This window comes from Mastigoproctus giganteus, chromosome 2 (assembly GCF_048544385.1).
Source record: "Mastigoproctus giganteus isolate SK-2022 chromosome 2, ASM4854438v1, whole genome shotgun sequence".
NCBI classification, from domain to species: domain Eukaryota; kingdom Metazoa; phylum Arthropoda; class Arachnida; order Uropygi; family Thelyphonidae; genus Mastigoproctus; species Mastigoproctus giganteus.
In genome coordinates, this window is record NC_143576.1 from 4,888,887 (window position 1) to 4,905,202 (window position 16,316).

General features: G+C 38.1%; 1 protein-coding gene across 1 annotated transcript; it reads left to right on the forward strand.

Moving 5' to 3' along the window:
* The first annotated feature begins 15 nt into the window (after positions 1-15).
* On the forward strand, positions 16-12,461 carry LOC150089130 (uncharacterized). The gene is made up of 3 exons (XM_090388484.1): positions 16-21; positions 64-185; positions 12,278-12,461. Exons 1-3 carry the CDS (start codon positions 16-18, stop codon positions 12,459-12,461), a joined length of 312 nt encoding a protein of 103 aa, XP_090244610.1.
* Positions 12,462-16,316: the final 3,855 nt, after the last annotated feature.

Here is a 16,316-nt window from a genome sequence, read left to right on the forward strand (position 1 = left end):
AATATTTTCTAAATAATGAATGTAAATCTGGATTTTTAAAACAGTTTTGTTTATAATTTTCAGTCAGCGTCATCTGTGGATGAGTCAGCAAGCCAGTTATCTGGTCGTTCAGGTTCAGCTTCATTTGTACAGTCTGCTCCATCACTGAGTATTAAGAATATAATTTTGCCTCCTCCAGACATGAGGTTAGTTAATCATTGCAACACTTACAAATTTAATAAATTTAAGTTTATCATGGATAAATGCTAGCCAAATCAACTGAACTATAGAAAAGAACTATTAAATATGTTATGCATATTTAATAGTTCTTTTAACTATTATTTTGTAACAATTATTTTAACACTTTTAACAGTTATTTTTAATAACATTTATACATTAATTAGATGATTTTAAAGATAGAATCTTCTCTTTTAACATCAATATTTTTAACAGGCGGGCTTGTGCAGCATCAGTCAGGAAGAGAAAAGGGAGCCCTTCCCATTTCACCCATCCGGTCACTCCAGATCTTTGTCTGGTTCAGCTTTAAATTTGTTTAAGCGATCAACTGCCACAACAACAATGGATGGAAATGTGTTCCGGCAATCAACTACCCGCTGGCTAAAGGCAAAGTTCCGCACATCTATTCTACAACTGTCTTTCCTCAATTTGAATCTATGTTCCCCTCAGGTTCTTAATCTGAGCAAGCGGAAGAATCCCATCAGAATTCAGCGTGCTCAACCCATTCAAGGCCTTATACACCTCAATCAGATCACCTCGCAGGTGCCTAGTCTCCAGATGTTACAATTTGCAGAACTTAAGCCTTTCTTCGTAAGCGCATCCCTTTGTTCCTCTCACCAATCTTGTTGCCCTTCTCTGTATTCGTTCTAGCAACTCTACATCCTTCCTAAAATGAGGCCTCCAGACCTGTATACAGTACTCAAGGTGTGGCCTGACCATTGCTTTATACAAAGGGATGATCACCTCCTTTTCTCTGCTAGAAAAATTCCTATATATCATTGACAAAACTCCATGATCTTCTCTGGCAGCCTGTCTGCACTGCTCAGAGAACTTCATATCTGACTGCACAATTACCCCCAGGTCTTTTTCATTCTCCACCTCCCTGAGTGAAGTACCACACAGTTGGTACTTTTCTCTTGGGTTACTGCTTATACAGATATGGAGTACTTTGCATTTGTCATTGTTAAACTTCAGTTGCCACTTCTCAGCCCATCTGCCTCACTTTTCTAGATCCTGTTGCAGTAGCATACTGTCTTTACTGTCATTAACAACTCTGCCAACCTTTGTATCATCTGCAAACTTGGACACTAAGCCTGATATACCTTCATCGATATCATTGATAAATACGCAAAACAATAATGGGCCCAGCACCGAACCCTGGGGGACTCTGCTAATAACATTAGTCCACGTAGAGCAGTGTCCATTTATTACCACCCTCTGCCATCTCTCACTCAACCATCCCTATATCCATTGCAGTAACTTGCCCTTAATTGCCATACTGCTCAATCTGTACAGAAGCCTTCCATAAACCCCAGGGGCTCACATCGGGTGAGTATGGGCTTGGCACATCCAGGATCCTGAGCTGGATACCATCATTCTTCTCTCTCTCTCTCTCTCTCTCTCTCTCTCTCGGGTTAATTCAGAAATCTTTTTTTGCTGGTGCAGCATAAGCCTCAGGTTTCCTTGTACCATATGGCTAATAATAATAATAATAATAATAATAATAACAGTGACAGATTTACTTCAATAAAGACAATTTTTTTTATTTGTTGGAACATTTTTGATAAACACAGCCTTGTTTTTTTGCATGAAGCAACCCCCTCCCCACATGCACAAAACATAAGGTCTCAGGAATCATAGAAATGGGTGACATAACGTGCATAAAACATGAACAGAGATGATCTCTGTCTTGTAACCTAGGTGAGGGCGCCTCCGTAGCCAGGTGGGAAGGAGCAGCAGTGCGTAGCACATGCTTCTTGATTAGACCGGGGTTCGAGCCCGTCACCACCAAATACGGAGTATGCGGAAAGGTCAAGGAATGACCACCGCATATCCCGGAGCAATATGGCCTTAGTTGCTAATGCTCCTAAAAACCAAATAACGAATGACCTAGGTGAAACAGCTTTATTTTTGGATTAGGCAGTTCACAGGCCAGTATGTGATTAGTAACTTACAGTTAGTAACTTACATTACTAACAATATAGTAATGTCAACGCCATTAAAATATAAGTTGAAAATGATAATTTTTTTTCAAAAATATACACACACATTCTTTTTCCCGTGTTTGAATTCACCTTGCCAGCTTTGGAAGACTAATGCTTTCAATAGCTTTTGCAACATTGGTCTTCAGCCCATCCAGTGCATGTGAGAGACATTCTTGTAGGCTACTCCTTTCAGATGTTTCCGCCCCCCCCTCAAAGAGAGAAAAAAATCCAAAGGTGACAAATTTGGTGATATTGAGGGTCACAATCCACCAGAAATTAGATGAGTGCCTAATTCTTACAGAAAGGACGTGGGTGGCTGCTGCTGAAGATGTGTGGCACTTCATGCCTTCTTGCTGAGACCAATAGTTCATACAACTTGAAGGGTGAAAACAGGGTATGGGCAACGTCGGGCCCCACTAGGGGCCTGGTGGCCAATAAGCCGGATAAACAATGGGCACAACATATCACACTGCACAGACACGACCCACACACTTTCAAGTCTCTGGCTTGACAGTTCACTGTCCTCGATACAGCGAAACACATGCGGAGATGGGAGAAATCTCAGGCGCCGTCTGACACGAACATACCTTATACCTTATATGGTCCCATTCACTGCAATCTCAAAGAAATTGAGGCCTAAAAGCATGGTACAGCTCATTCCAATTTTTTTAGAGTGCAAGAGTTTTTCATGAAATGTGGGCAGCTTTTCACTGGATATAATCCTAGTACATAAAAAAAAAATTGTCACACTTAATAACCAAATAAAACTGGTTTTAATAGTAAAAGCAATACTCTTAATCTGGTTATCAGCAGCAATTCTTCATGCATTAAGAATCTGTAGGTAAAAATAATCTCTGAGTGGCAGTGATCACAGTATACTGATGTAACACTGTGATCACTGACTGTTGTTAAGTGTAAGAAAGGGCTTTTGCTTTCGTAAAGCTGACTTCAATGGTCCCAGATAGTTTTTAAATTCTATTCAATGGAATCATCTGATGGTGTCACTAACAGCAAATGCTAAATGGGAAGCAATCTTAGAAGCTACTAGGCTTTTCATACCAGCTAAGAAATGCCATTCATTTAGGCTAAGACCTAACTTCGATGTCAGATGAACTGATGAGACTCATGGCAGAGAATAAAAATGCATGGGATGCATATAAATTATCAGGTGATACAGAAGCCTACAATAGATATAAACCAGTCTGTAATTGAGTCACAAAGGAGATTAGGCAAGCTAAGGCAGATTATGAGAAATCTCTGGCAAAGGATGCCAAGAAAAGCAGCAAAGAATTTTTTACTTATATTAACAAACCTCAGGGGCTCACATCTTGTGAGTATGGGCTTGGCACACCCAAGGTTCTGAGTTGGATATCATCATGACTTTCTGACTTTCTCTCTCTCTCTCTCTCTCTCTCTCTCTCTCTCTCTCTCTCTCACACACACACACACACACACACACACACACACACACACACACACACACACACACACACACACACACACACACAGGGTAACTTGGAAATTTTTTTGGCTGGTGCAGCATTAGCCTCAGGCTTCCTTGCACCATATGGCTAATAATAATAATAGAAGGAAGGGGTTGAGTCACATTAGTCCACTTGATATCAATGGTTTAACTGTTGATGATCTTGCTCAGGTTGCTGACAAGTTGAATAGGTACTTTGCATCTACATACATGCCAGAGTTATTTAGGGAGGGTAATGCCAGAAGTTCATCAAAATCTAACAGGGAGCTAAATGATTTTGTGATAACTGAGAGGAAAGTGGAAAAGAAATGATTGAATTTTTAATAAGGAAGGTGCCTGGGATGGATGGGATCTATCCATTTATATTAAGGGAGGCAGCAAAGAAGGTAAGGAAACCTTTAGCCATAATTATGAGAGCATCTTTGGACTCAGGAGAGGTCCCTATGGGGCGCCTCCGTAGCCAGGTGGGAAGGAGCAGCGGTGCGTAGCACACGCTTCTTGATTAGACCGGGGTTCGAGCCCGTCACCACCAAATACGGAAGATGCGGAAAGGTCAGGAAATGACCACCGCATCTCCCGGAGCAATATGGCCTTAGTTGCTAATGCTCCTAAAAACCAAATAACATAACATAACATAACAGGTCCCTATGGACTGGAGATGTGAAATGTATCCCCAGTTTACAAAGGGGGATCAAAAGGTGACATGAATAATTACACACCCGTTAGCTTAACTTCTGATCCACAGAAAATAATGGAGTTTCTGGTTAAAGAAATAATGTAGGACCATCTAAGGCAGGAATGCAGAAACAGACCCTGCAGAAACAGCATAGATTTGTTATAAAAGGCTTCAACTTGTCTGATCAGTCTGATTGGATACTGTGATGCAGTCACAAAGAACTGAATGCAGAAAATAAGTTTGATATCATATACTTGGATTATATTAAAGCTTTTGATACTGTGGCATATAAAAGACTGCTGTACAAATTGGAGAAGTGTGGCATTAGCATTAGCATTAGCATTAGTAGAGGCATTTGATGCAAGAAAGCAAGCTTATGCAGCATCAGCCAAAAAAAAAATAAATAAAAACATAACCACTTCCACTTCACCCCTCTGTTCGTTCGAAATACCTGTCCAGCTGAGCCTTAAACTTATTTAGGCTATCAACTTCCATGACAAGGGATGGAAGTCTGTTCCACCTACCAACCACCCGCTGGCTAAAGGAAAATTTCCGCACATCTATCCTACATCTGTCTTTCCTCAATTTGAATTTATGCCCTCTCAGGTGATTATTCTGAGCAAGAGGAAGAACCCCATCAGCATTGAGCATGCTCAAACCATTCAAGGCTTTGTACACCTCTATCAGATCACCTCGCTGGTGCCTAGTCTCCAGACACTGTAATTCGCAAAACTTAAGCCTTTCTTCGTAAGAACACCCCTTTTTTCCATTCACTAATCTTGTTGCCCTTAAAGTTGCCCTTGTTGCCCATTAAGGGCAAGTTACTGCTCTGGATAAATGGGTGGTTTTCAACCACCCATTTATCATTTAACACAAGGGTTATGAATGGACTAATGTTCTTAGTGGAGTACCCCAGGGTTTAGTATTAGGCCCATTGTTTTCTATATTTATTAATGATATTGATAAAGGTATATCAGGCTTAATGTCTAAGTTTGATGATGATACAAAGGTTGGCAAGGCAGTTAATAACAGTAATCAAGGTCAGCTCCTCCAAAAAAGTCTAGAAAAATTGTGCAGATGGACTGAGAAATGGCAATTAAAGTTAAATATTGACAAATGCAAGGTACTTATTGCATATGGGTAGCACTAGTCCCAGATTAATATAACAACTGTGTGGTACTACACTCAGGGTAGTGGAAAATGAAAAATACTTGGGATAATTATGCTGTAGGTGGTAGATGACTTTCATCAACCGGTGAAATACCACCACTTTGCTTATTGGAGGCTTGAAGTGGTGAAACCCATGTTTAGTCTCTAGAGCAAAGTTTCCGGCATCCCCCTCCCCTCATACTTCTCCTTCAACCCATGCACGGTACTAAGTACTATAGGTTTTGATACCTTTCGTGTTTGGGATTTTCATAAAAAAAAAAAAAAAGTCAGATATGAAGTTCTGTGAGCAGTGCAGACAGGCTGCCAGGACAGCTCATTGGGTTTTGTCAATGATTTTTTCAGAGCAGGTCATGGAGTTTTATCAATGATATATAGGAATTTTGCTAGCAGAGGCAAGGAGGTGATTATCCCTTTGTATAAGGCAATGGTCAGGCCACACCTTGAGTACTGTGTACAGGTCTGGAGGGCTCATTAAAGAAGGATGTAGAGTTGCTAGAACGAGGACAGAGAAGATTGGTGAGAGGAACAAAGGGGTGCACTTATGAAGAAAGGCTTACGTTTTGCATGTTTCAGCATCTGGAGACTAGGCACCTGTGAGGTGATCTGATCGAGGTGTATAAGGCCTTGAATGGTTTGAGCAGGCTCAATGCTGATGGGATACTTCTGCTTGCTCAGATTAAGAACCAGAGGGGGCATAGATTTAAATTGAGGAAAGACAGTTGTAGAATAGATATGCGGAAGGTTGCCTTTAGCCAACGGGTAGTTGATTGCTGGAACAGACTTCCATCTGTTGTTGTGGAAGTTGATAGCTTAAATAAATTTAAGCCTAAACTAGATAAACATTTGGAGTGATCATATGGGTGAAATGGGAAGGGTTTTTTTTTTTGGCTGATGCTATATATGCAAGCTTTCTTGCATCATATGCCTTAACTAATGCAAATGCTAATATATAGGAATTTTGCTAGCAGGGATAAGGAGGTGATTACCCCATTGTATAAGACAATGGTTAGGCTGTTGTGTCTACAGCAGTCCTCATTACCACAATACAGGTCTTGAGGCCCCTCATTTTAGGAAGGATGTAGATCTGCTGGTATGCTTGCAGAGAAGAGTAATGAGATTGGTGAAGTAAACAAAAGTCTTGTCATGAAAGGCTTCAGTTCTGCAAAATGCAGCATCTGGAGACTAGGCATTTGCAAGGCGATCTGATTGAGGTGTTTAAGGATTTGACTGGATTGAGCAAGCTCAACGTTCATGCCATTCTTCCTTTCTCAGACTACACATGTGAGGGAGCATAAATTCAAAAGGATGAATGGTGATTGCAAGATAGGTGTGTGATTGATTGTTGGAACAAACTTCCATCTGTTGTTGTGGAATTAGCTAGTTTGAATAAGGAAGAACTGGACAGTTATTGTGGTGTGAGAAAGGGTGTGTGTGTGTGTTTTTTTTTCTTTTTTGGATGATTTTTTATAAGCTTGCTTTCTTGCATCATAGATGCTGTCTTCCCACGTGTGGCATGTGTTCATGTAGCTATGAACACACCTGAGAAGACAGCATCTTGCTCCTGCCATTAACAGCATGCTCTGAATATTGCAAGAGGCTGTAAGGATTACAATGAATAAGAAGAATATGACAAGATATCTGAAAAAATTTAACATGGATAAAAATCAATGCCCCCTCAATAAAACTTGTGTATAAATGTGTATGTTCCAAACCAAAATTCAAGTTATTTAAATAGTAATATATGTTGCTTCCAATGTATTTAAATAACCTGCAATAACCAGTGCTGTGAGGTATCTAATATAGGCAGCTGCACTCCTTCCCCACACATGCAAACACCGGACTCAGATCTGCTTCACATTCTAGGAGGTAGGTCTAAGTAACCTGTGTCTGTATAGGTTAGAACATTGACAAGCATGTCTCCTCCATAGAATATACAGGTATATATATTGGAAGCAAAAGCTCTCCCAAATATCAGTTTCTAGACCCAGGTTAACACATTTGCTTCCAGAATGTAAACTTACATCAAAATGAACTGCAGTTTTTGTGCCTCAATGCAAATGTGCATCCATTGAATTATGTCAGTAAATAAATCCTGTAAAAAGAAAAGTGCATGAAATGAACAGCTGAGTGATAACAACACACTGATTGAAACATGGCTATTGCATTATGGCTGGAATTTTGTTTAGCATCAATCGCACTTCTAGAGAGCACTATAAAAGCTGTATAGTTAGTTCACAGTTTCATATGTTCTTTGCCATATTCAAATTATTTTATCTAGTTTAGTAATTTACACAAAAAAGAAATGGTAAAATGTTTTGAAGATTATGCTTGCTGAATTTTAATTCTTTAGTTTGTTAAAAAAAATCATCCTTAGTGTGTGTCTATTGATAAAATTGTGTTAAAAGTGTTTTCATATAAAATTTTACCCTAAAGGATCATTATAATGGATCCACTGCCTGGGACTCTCAGGACTGAAAGGAACAGTGATGGACAGTATGTTGAAGCTGATGACATTGAATGAACTCTTTATAATGTCATCTGATAATGAAATAGAATTCTGTTCAAGTAATATAGATTCTGGATCAAATTCAGATGCATCTGTTGATGTTAGAACACTACAAACAACAGGTGCCAGCATTATTTGAAGTGATGATCCTTCACAGATGAAATCTATTTACTAAAAAGTACTGCCTACTTGTTCCAGGCCCCAAAGAAGCACCCCAAGGTACAAATAAATAACTCTTGCACAAATATAAGTGGAAGCAAAAGTATTAAGGTTTCTATGTTGCATAATTTATTTAGGGCAATAGCTTCAGGTTATGAAGAAGTTAACTAACATAAAGGTTTGTGCTATAGCATCATGTTTATACGTAGCTAACTACTAAGTAGTTACAGTCAGATATGAAGTTCTCTGAGCAGTGCAGACATGCTGCCAAAGCAGGTCATAGAGTTTTGTCAATGATATATAAGAATTTTGCTAGCAGAGACAAGGAGGTGATTATCTCCTTGCATAAGGCAATGGTCAGGCTACACCTTGAGTACTGTGTACAGGTCTGGAGGCCTCATTTTAGGAAGGATGTAGAGTTGTTAGAATGAGTACAAAGAAGGGCAACAAGATTGGTGAGAGGAACAAAGGGGTGCTCTTACCAAGAGAGGCTTAAATTCTGCAAGTTGCAGCATCTGGAGACTAGGCACCCACGAGGTGATCTGATTGAGGTGTATAAGGCTTTGAATGGTTTGAGCAGGTTCAACACTAATGGGGAAACTTCTGCTTGCTCAGATTAAGAACCTGAGGGGGCATAAATTCAAATTGAGGAAAGACAGTTGTAGAATAGATGTATGGTGGTTTTCCTTTAGCCAGTGGGTAGAGGTGATTGCTGGAACAGACTTCCATCTGTTGTTGTGGAAGTTGATAGCCCAAAAAAATTTTAAGGCTGAACTAGACAAACATTTGGAGTGACCGGATGAATAAAATGGGAAGGGGTTTTTTTTTTTTTTTTTTTTGGCTGATGTTGTAATAAGCGTGCTTTCTTGCATCATATGCCTCAACTAATGCTACTGCTAATGTTACAAAATTGGCATCATTTAAGTATATCTCATATTGTGAATGCCTTTACAATGAGTTGCCATGGTATTGCACTACCTCAAATAAGTAACACTTCTCTAATAGAGAAGACTACTGTTACTTATTCTTGGTGGATACCACCACCTAGATGGTACTGTTTCAGAGCTTATTGGCTCTTCATCGGTGGGTGGGTAGTCTGTGTTTCTATGTTGTTGTTAATGACTTGTTCCTCTGTTGTCAAAGATGTATTATTAATGGATAATCACCCTAGCTCCCACAACATAATTTTTAAAGGTAGTTACATTTATGCATTAGGTATCTTGTTATATTCTTCTTCATTGCCTTACAACCTTAGAAAAAGGGAGCAAGGTAGATCTCAAAATATCAAGCCAGTCCCCCAATTATTTATTTCCTCACATATGTAAAAACTTTAATCCACAAATTCATGTACATTTGCACAGTTATTTTCAAAAATTTGCAGTATTCAAATGTTGCTTTGATTGTTTCCATTGTTTGAATGAAATGAAAGGATCAAAGAAAAAAGACTTTGGAACAAAATGAGAAATTTTAATGGAAGTTTAATGGCTTTCAAAGTGATATTGTGCTTTTACCCCAATCTCAGTGATAGTAAAACAGAAAGAACAACTGTGGAAACTGGTTGATAACATGATTGAAAAAAAAAAAAAAAAAAACATATCAATCAACAAATCAAGATGCCAGAGAAGTTGTCCTTTAGCAATTAGAGGCACAGCCATTCCATCTGTGGGAATATCTGTTTGTTGCACAAGGGTGGCCTTCTACAAATATACACAATGTTAACAGTATTAAAGTAATATTTTGGAGTAGCATATCTGTCTGCACATGAGTGGCTAAAAGTCAAGGGCAAACTCCAAATAAGAGATGCCATAATGAAAAATATTGCAATTAATGGTCCCTCTTTAAAAATAAACAACTTGCTGTCCTAATGGTCAAATTTTATACCTTATTATAATAGTGGCTTTTAATACTAGTGCTAAAGCCACTGCATTCTTAAAATGTCCAAAAAGTGAATTTTAAGAGGTGTAGGAGGTATCTGAAGGGGATGGTAGCAAGTCTGATGCTAACTAGCTCAGTCACTTGCAAGAAGTCCAAGAAAACTTTTGAACATAATTTTATAAATATTTCAGTTATATACATTTTCAGCTTAGTCAATAGAGACTATTTGAATTTTTAACCCATCAGCAGGCACCAAAAGGATTGTTCTTTCCCTAGTCATCATTTAGACACCACACATACTTATATTTTAAAAATCAGCAAAAAATAATTCAAAAGTGTTCACTTTATTTTCAATCTTTATTTTCTGAACACAACTGTGAAAAATCCATTTTTTTTATATTTTGAAAATAATTTTTAATTAATTTTTGAAATTAAAATTCCCTTTAGATCTGATGGCAAATGAAATACAAATTTAAAAATTGCATACTTCAACAAATGCCTGAAATTGGATGCCAGCCTGTCAGTAACAGGAGCACCTTCTGCCTGAAACATGAAGTGCATGCTTCGTGTAATTCATGAATTACATGAAGCATGCACTTCATGAATTACACATTCACATTCATGAATTACACTTCATGTAATTCATGAATTACATGAAGCATGAATTACGTGATGAATAATTCATCACGTAATTCATGAATTTTTTTTTAAAAGTGTGTGATAACAGAAATTTCTGGAATTTTCAGTGGAGAAATCAAATAAAACATTTTCAAACACAGCTATTAAGAGTTTCAGCTGTGCAGAAGGAAAAATTGCTGAAATATTGTCTGGGGTTGAATCAACCACATGCTCCTAATTCAGGGGTTAATAGAGAATTTTCCTGTAAAAGAAAATTACCTTGGAAATTATTATGAATGACTGTCTCATGAGCAGAATGGGTTTGAGTGAAAATGAGAACAAATATGAAAAAAACATAAATGAATAAATAATTAGATAGAAATATGATACCAAGGTGATTAACAATGATGGGTTAATTAAATAATAATAGTTATATTGTCAAATATTTTTCCCAAAATTCCATATATAACTTATTTACTTTTGTTCGTATTCATAAAAGGTGGATGGCAGAAGGTGTTCTGTGGTTAAAGGGGTTGTAATGCTGGAAAGAGTTGGGTGCAACTGTTTTGGATGGTTAAACTGATTCAAGAAATGATACAACTAAAATGATGACCAGTCAATGATGAAATTATTAATAATTGGCTTAAGGTTTGTGTGTGTGTGTGTGTGTGTGTGTGAGAGAGAGAGAGAGAGAGAGAGAGAGAGAGAGAGAGAGAGAGAGAGAGAGAGAGAGAGAACATGTGGAATTATATGATATCTATGTTCATGAAACAGCTAAATAAGAATTTTGCATTTAAAGGAGAGAAGTGTCGTGGAAGCAGCTCAGTGAGATATGAATTACTGTTGCAATTTTTGTAAACATAGATTTTATGTTGATGGAGCCTCAGTAGAAATTGAGGACCCATCAATTTTTTAGGGAGGGAGCCACTTAGCACTCAGTTTCTATTGACAGCAGATGAGTCCCTCCCCAAGTTAGCCATAAATAGAAATTAGTACCCATCAACATAAAATCTGAATTTCTCTGTTAGTCACTACAAGGATGCTAGTTTTTTCATGCTCTGTGACTAAAGTAGCAACTCTTCTCCCCACTTTTTGTCAAACACCCTCATATATACCAAATGGCAGATGATTTGATAAAAAATACTTAATACTACAGAAATGAACTGGTTTAGAGTGAGAGGGTAGAGATGGGTCCCATTACTGTGATAAGAACCACTCCTCCTTACTTATGCAACCACAGCTTGTGCACATGAATGGTCAACATTGCCAAAGTTTGTGTGGTGATGAGCATCAACAGCATTAATAAATCAAGCAGCAATAAGTTTTTTTATTGAAATAAATTTTACAGAGAAATTAACAGCTTAGTGTGCAAAAGTAGCAAAAACAGCTAAATAACATTGTAAAAAGTCTATTGCTAAGCTGAAAGAAGGTAATTTTGATCAAATCAAAATTAGGTCACTGTTGGTTAGGTTAATTAAAAAACTGGATTAAATTAAAAATAAAAAAGTTATATAATGTACATATACAACTTACAAAAAATTTAAAAGTCGTATAATAATAACCCAAGCATAAAATATTGCTTTTTTTAGTGAACGAGTGAAGTTTGATGAAAGTATAGATCTTGCAGAATCTCCCCTGTCTGCAGAAAAGCTGAGGTCGATGGCTGCTTATTCATTGAAGAAAAAATATGGGATTAATGGTGGTTCAAAGTCAAGTCGCCCATCTCAAGATCAAAGTAAAGGGAGTGGATCTCACAAATTGGCACAAAAATAAATGTTTAAATATTTTAATATGCAAAATTCATATATATATATAATATAATAGACTACAACTTGTCTATTTTTTTTTCCTCGGTGCCATAATATCATGATTTATCAAATCAGAAAATTTTGTAATGAAACTATGTTAAATTTAAGTTATATTCTGTTACATTTCATAATTATCCATTGTTAAAAGGGATATAACATAAGGTAATTTCAATGAAGTAAAGTTATATTTCTTTGAAAGATATAATTTGAATCTTTGAAAGAAAACTTATTTAAATATTTGAAGACTTGTTAACCAGAGAGGCTTCATTTCTCAAAGTAATCTCTATAACTGCTTCCAGAATCTACTTTATAATTGTAGTGTTATAGAATAACCACCACAATCTCTTCAGTGTGCAATCGGCTTCCTGTAAAATTATTTTTCAGTCTCTTCAAAACTTGAAGTTTCAAGGCAAGAAGCCCAGGCAATGTAACTAAAGCACTTCCTATCAGAGTTGTTGGTGGAGGTGTACTCATCTTCCTTTTTTTTTTGCTTGCACAATTAAGCAGTTTCCGCCTTAATGAAGCTAGAAGACAACAAATAACAAACACACTATCCAATCAGTTTGCATTACAGAAGTTCAGATTCTAAGGTGAATGAATCAAAAAGCAACTCACACAAAACATTATATAAGATAACAAAAACCTTTAACAAGCAACAATTAATACTACACACAAAATTAAACAATACAGTTAAATACAAATGGATAAATCTGGTTCATACTTCTCTTAGCACTTAGATGTGTATTTCTTACCATTTTTCATCTGAAATATATTTATATCTAATTATTAAAATATTGCTCTTTGTGGAACTAGTCCATTTTATTAACCTTCTCTCTGCTACAAAAATCAACTCTTTAATCTAATTCATGGGATACTTTATGATTAACATGGCACTGTCAGTACACTGACATGTAATGTGTAAAGAATTTTGGATCCCTACCAGTCCTAAAATTTTAGCCTCAACAATTAGCTAAAACAGTTAGCTCTCAGCAGTCAACTATTTGGTACATTAACATGTGAAGCCAGTCAACGTTGCTGGACAGTGCAGTGTCGATTCGTTTGGTGTGACATAAGCATTGGGAGATCAAAATTGAGAGTAGGAGTGTGCTATAGTCCTAATGCCTCTGATGAGTATAATAAGAAACTGTACAGGGAAATAGAATGGACCAGTAAATCAGAATGTCTTATAATGGGGGATTTTAATTTCCCAGATATTGACTGGAATTTGTGGGTTAATCACTACACACTAGCAAGGCTTTTGTGGATTTATTGGATGATTGTTTTCTACCTCAGCATGTTCAGGAGGCAACTAGAGGGAGCAATACTCTTGATTTGATTATCAGTAATGATTCTTCATGCATTAAGAATCTGCAGATAAAGGAACCACTAGGTGGCAGTGATCACAGTGTGCCAAAGTAGGATTTACTCAAAGAGGTAACTACCATCAGGGGTTAAGGGAAGGGTTTTTGCTTTCGTAACGGCGATTACGATGGTCTGAGACAGTATGTCCAGATACTGAGACAGTATCTGGCCGCTAGGAGGCGAAGGTCAATGAGTTACTGAATTATGTGCTCCTAAAAATACTCAAATACCTAAGTTAACCTGAAAGGATCATAAATGAACTGCATATTGACAGAGAGCTTATGAGAAGTGGAATCCGGATATAGTGTCTACTAATGGAATCCTGAACAGGTAATATGTCTAATCTTGATTTTAAGCATTCATACTTCGCGTAATAGTTGAAAGGAACGGTTGGTTTATAGCGATTCAGTGCAGCGGAACATAGCAATATTCTGCTTAAGGCAATACGGCACTTAAGCTCTGAACAAGGTCAAGCGGTGACAAAGTTAGGGATTAAAACCTCCCCCATTTCCACCTGCATATTTCATAGGCTAGTCATCGAACGATAGAAGTGCCCTATCTTGTTGTACTAAAGACTACCTGCCTCGAAATTACTGAAATTCCAGCCCCCATTTGCACTTCAGAATGACAGATTTCAGCGCATCAGCCGTGCCGCTTACTTGCTGTATATGTCTGACCAATGATGACTTCATAATTAAATGCGTTAATTGTCACAAAAACTATTGCAATAAGCCTGATTGTACTTCTGTAGATATTAAGAGATTAAACAAAACTAGAAAACGCAAGTTTGAATGTAACGCTTGTAGGCAACAAACAGGGAAAAATAATGAAGAATTACCTAATGAAGTCATTTGTGAAGATTCATGCACAGAACAGATTAATGACCTTGAACAAGCAACAAGAGAAATCCTCTCGCAGACTGACCTTGGAAATGGCATCTTGGGCCATCCTGAAGGATCAATTTTTGAAACCTTGGGATGCGATATTTGCCCGGAAGACTGCGAGCACTCTGAAGGGGCTTTCGCTAGACAGAGGAGCAATCATAGCCCGAATGAAAGGCAGGAGGAGAACCGTAAAGAATATGTCTCGCGTACGGAATTAAAGGATATCCTTGCAGACTGCATCAGCCCCTTTTCGATGCAGGCTGTTGAATACACTGAAAACCTCGCGAGCAATTTCATCCCTGTATATAAAATGCTACAGGAACTGCAGGAAGAGAATTTTCTTCTCAAAGAACAAAACAGTAAAATATTGCACACCCTTAAACGACTGGAGGAAAAGCTAGGATGCTTTGAATCAGTCCTCGTTGCACAAGGTGGCTCAGCGGCCCCCGTAACCGACGAAACTTGCTATGCGAGGCAGAGCTACCCAAAGAAAAGTAGAAGTGATATGCATGGATTGTACAGGAGGACAGAAGGCATTCAAAATCAGAAACAGAAGACAAGAAAAGAATTGAATTCGGGGGAAAACATATCAGAACGAATTTCAAAACTACAAGACAGCCAAATAATATGTGAATTTCAAGACCAGCCGGGAACTGTCTGTTTGCAGCAGGACCTCGCAAGCAATAGCACCAAATCCAGTGAAACTTTAGGGGCAGCACAAGGAAATGGTTCCACACATTCCACTAGGAAAATTCGAAACCAAAATAAAGAAGTCTCAGAAATATTAGGACAACAGGAATCAACTGAAATGATTGGGGCATCCATGTATTCCAAGAGTACGATCGCGAGAGTTACATCTTCCCCCTCAAATCATGTTCCTGCAAACCCACTCACTTATGCGCACATCACTATGCTACCTAAAAAGCATAACACTTTTGAGGGTAGAAAAACCCGCCCATCCCAAAATTTCATGCCTAGTCTTGCCGAGGACAGCCGACGACATAATCCAGTTCACAGAGAAAGTATTAATGTGTCTTCCTGTAACACACCTGAAACAAACAAACGGTTTTCTGAAATGTACAACATTACTTCCGTTGCAACCAGAGAGCAAATTTTTGTATCAAGGCTGGGACCCACAACACAGCCCAAAAATATTAAAGCCATGTGTGAGGGCGAACATGGGATAACTGTGGAAGTAAAGCAAGTGAAAACACGACACCCAGCTTACTCCTCCTTTATAATCTCTTGTCCACCAGATAAGGCAACTCGCCTACAAGACGTAAACGCCTGGCCAGTAGGTACCTTAGTCAAGCCCTACAGAGACAGATGGGCCAGACCACTGGTTAAAAATGATGCAAGGAATCGGGCTCAATAGCAATCAAGAAAACTACCCCCAGCTGGGGATGCAGAACATCACATCCACCTGTTTGCACAAAACGTGAGGAGCATCTCAAATAAGCTCCACACCCTACAAACGATGATGATGTACGAGGACCTGGATTTCATTTGCCTAATCGAAACCTGGTTGGGAAATGGAAAACAGTTAGATCGGCTAACTGCGGCAGCAAACTGCA

What these genes read in the sequence shown, in the direction of transcription:
- LOC150089130 (XM_090388484.1), top strand. An exon ending in TTGCCTCCTCCAGACATGAG is followed by an intron (nt 186 to 12,277) that starts GTTAGTTAATCA and finishes TGCTTTTTTTAG; the next exon opens with TGAACGAGTGAAGTTTGATG.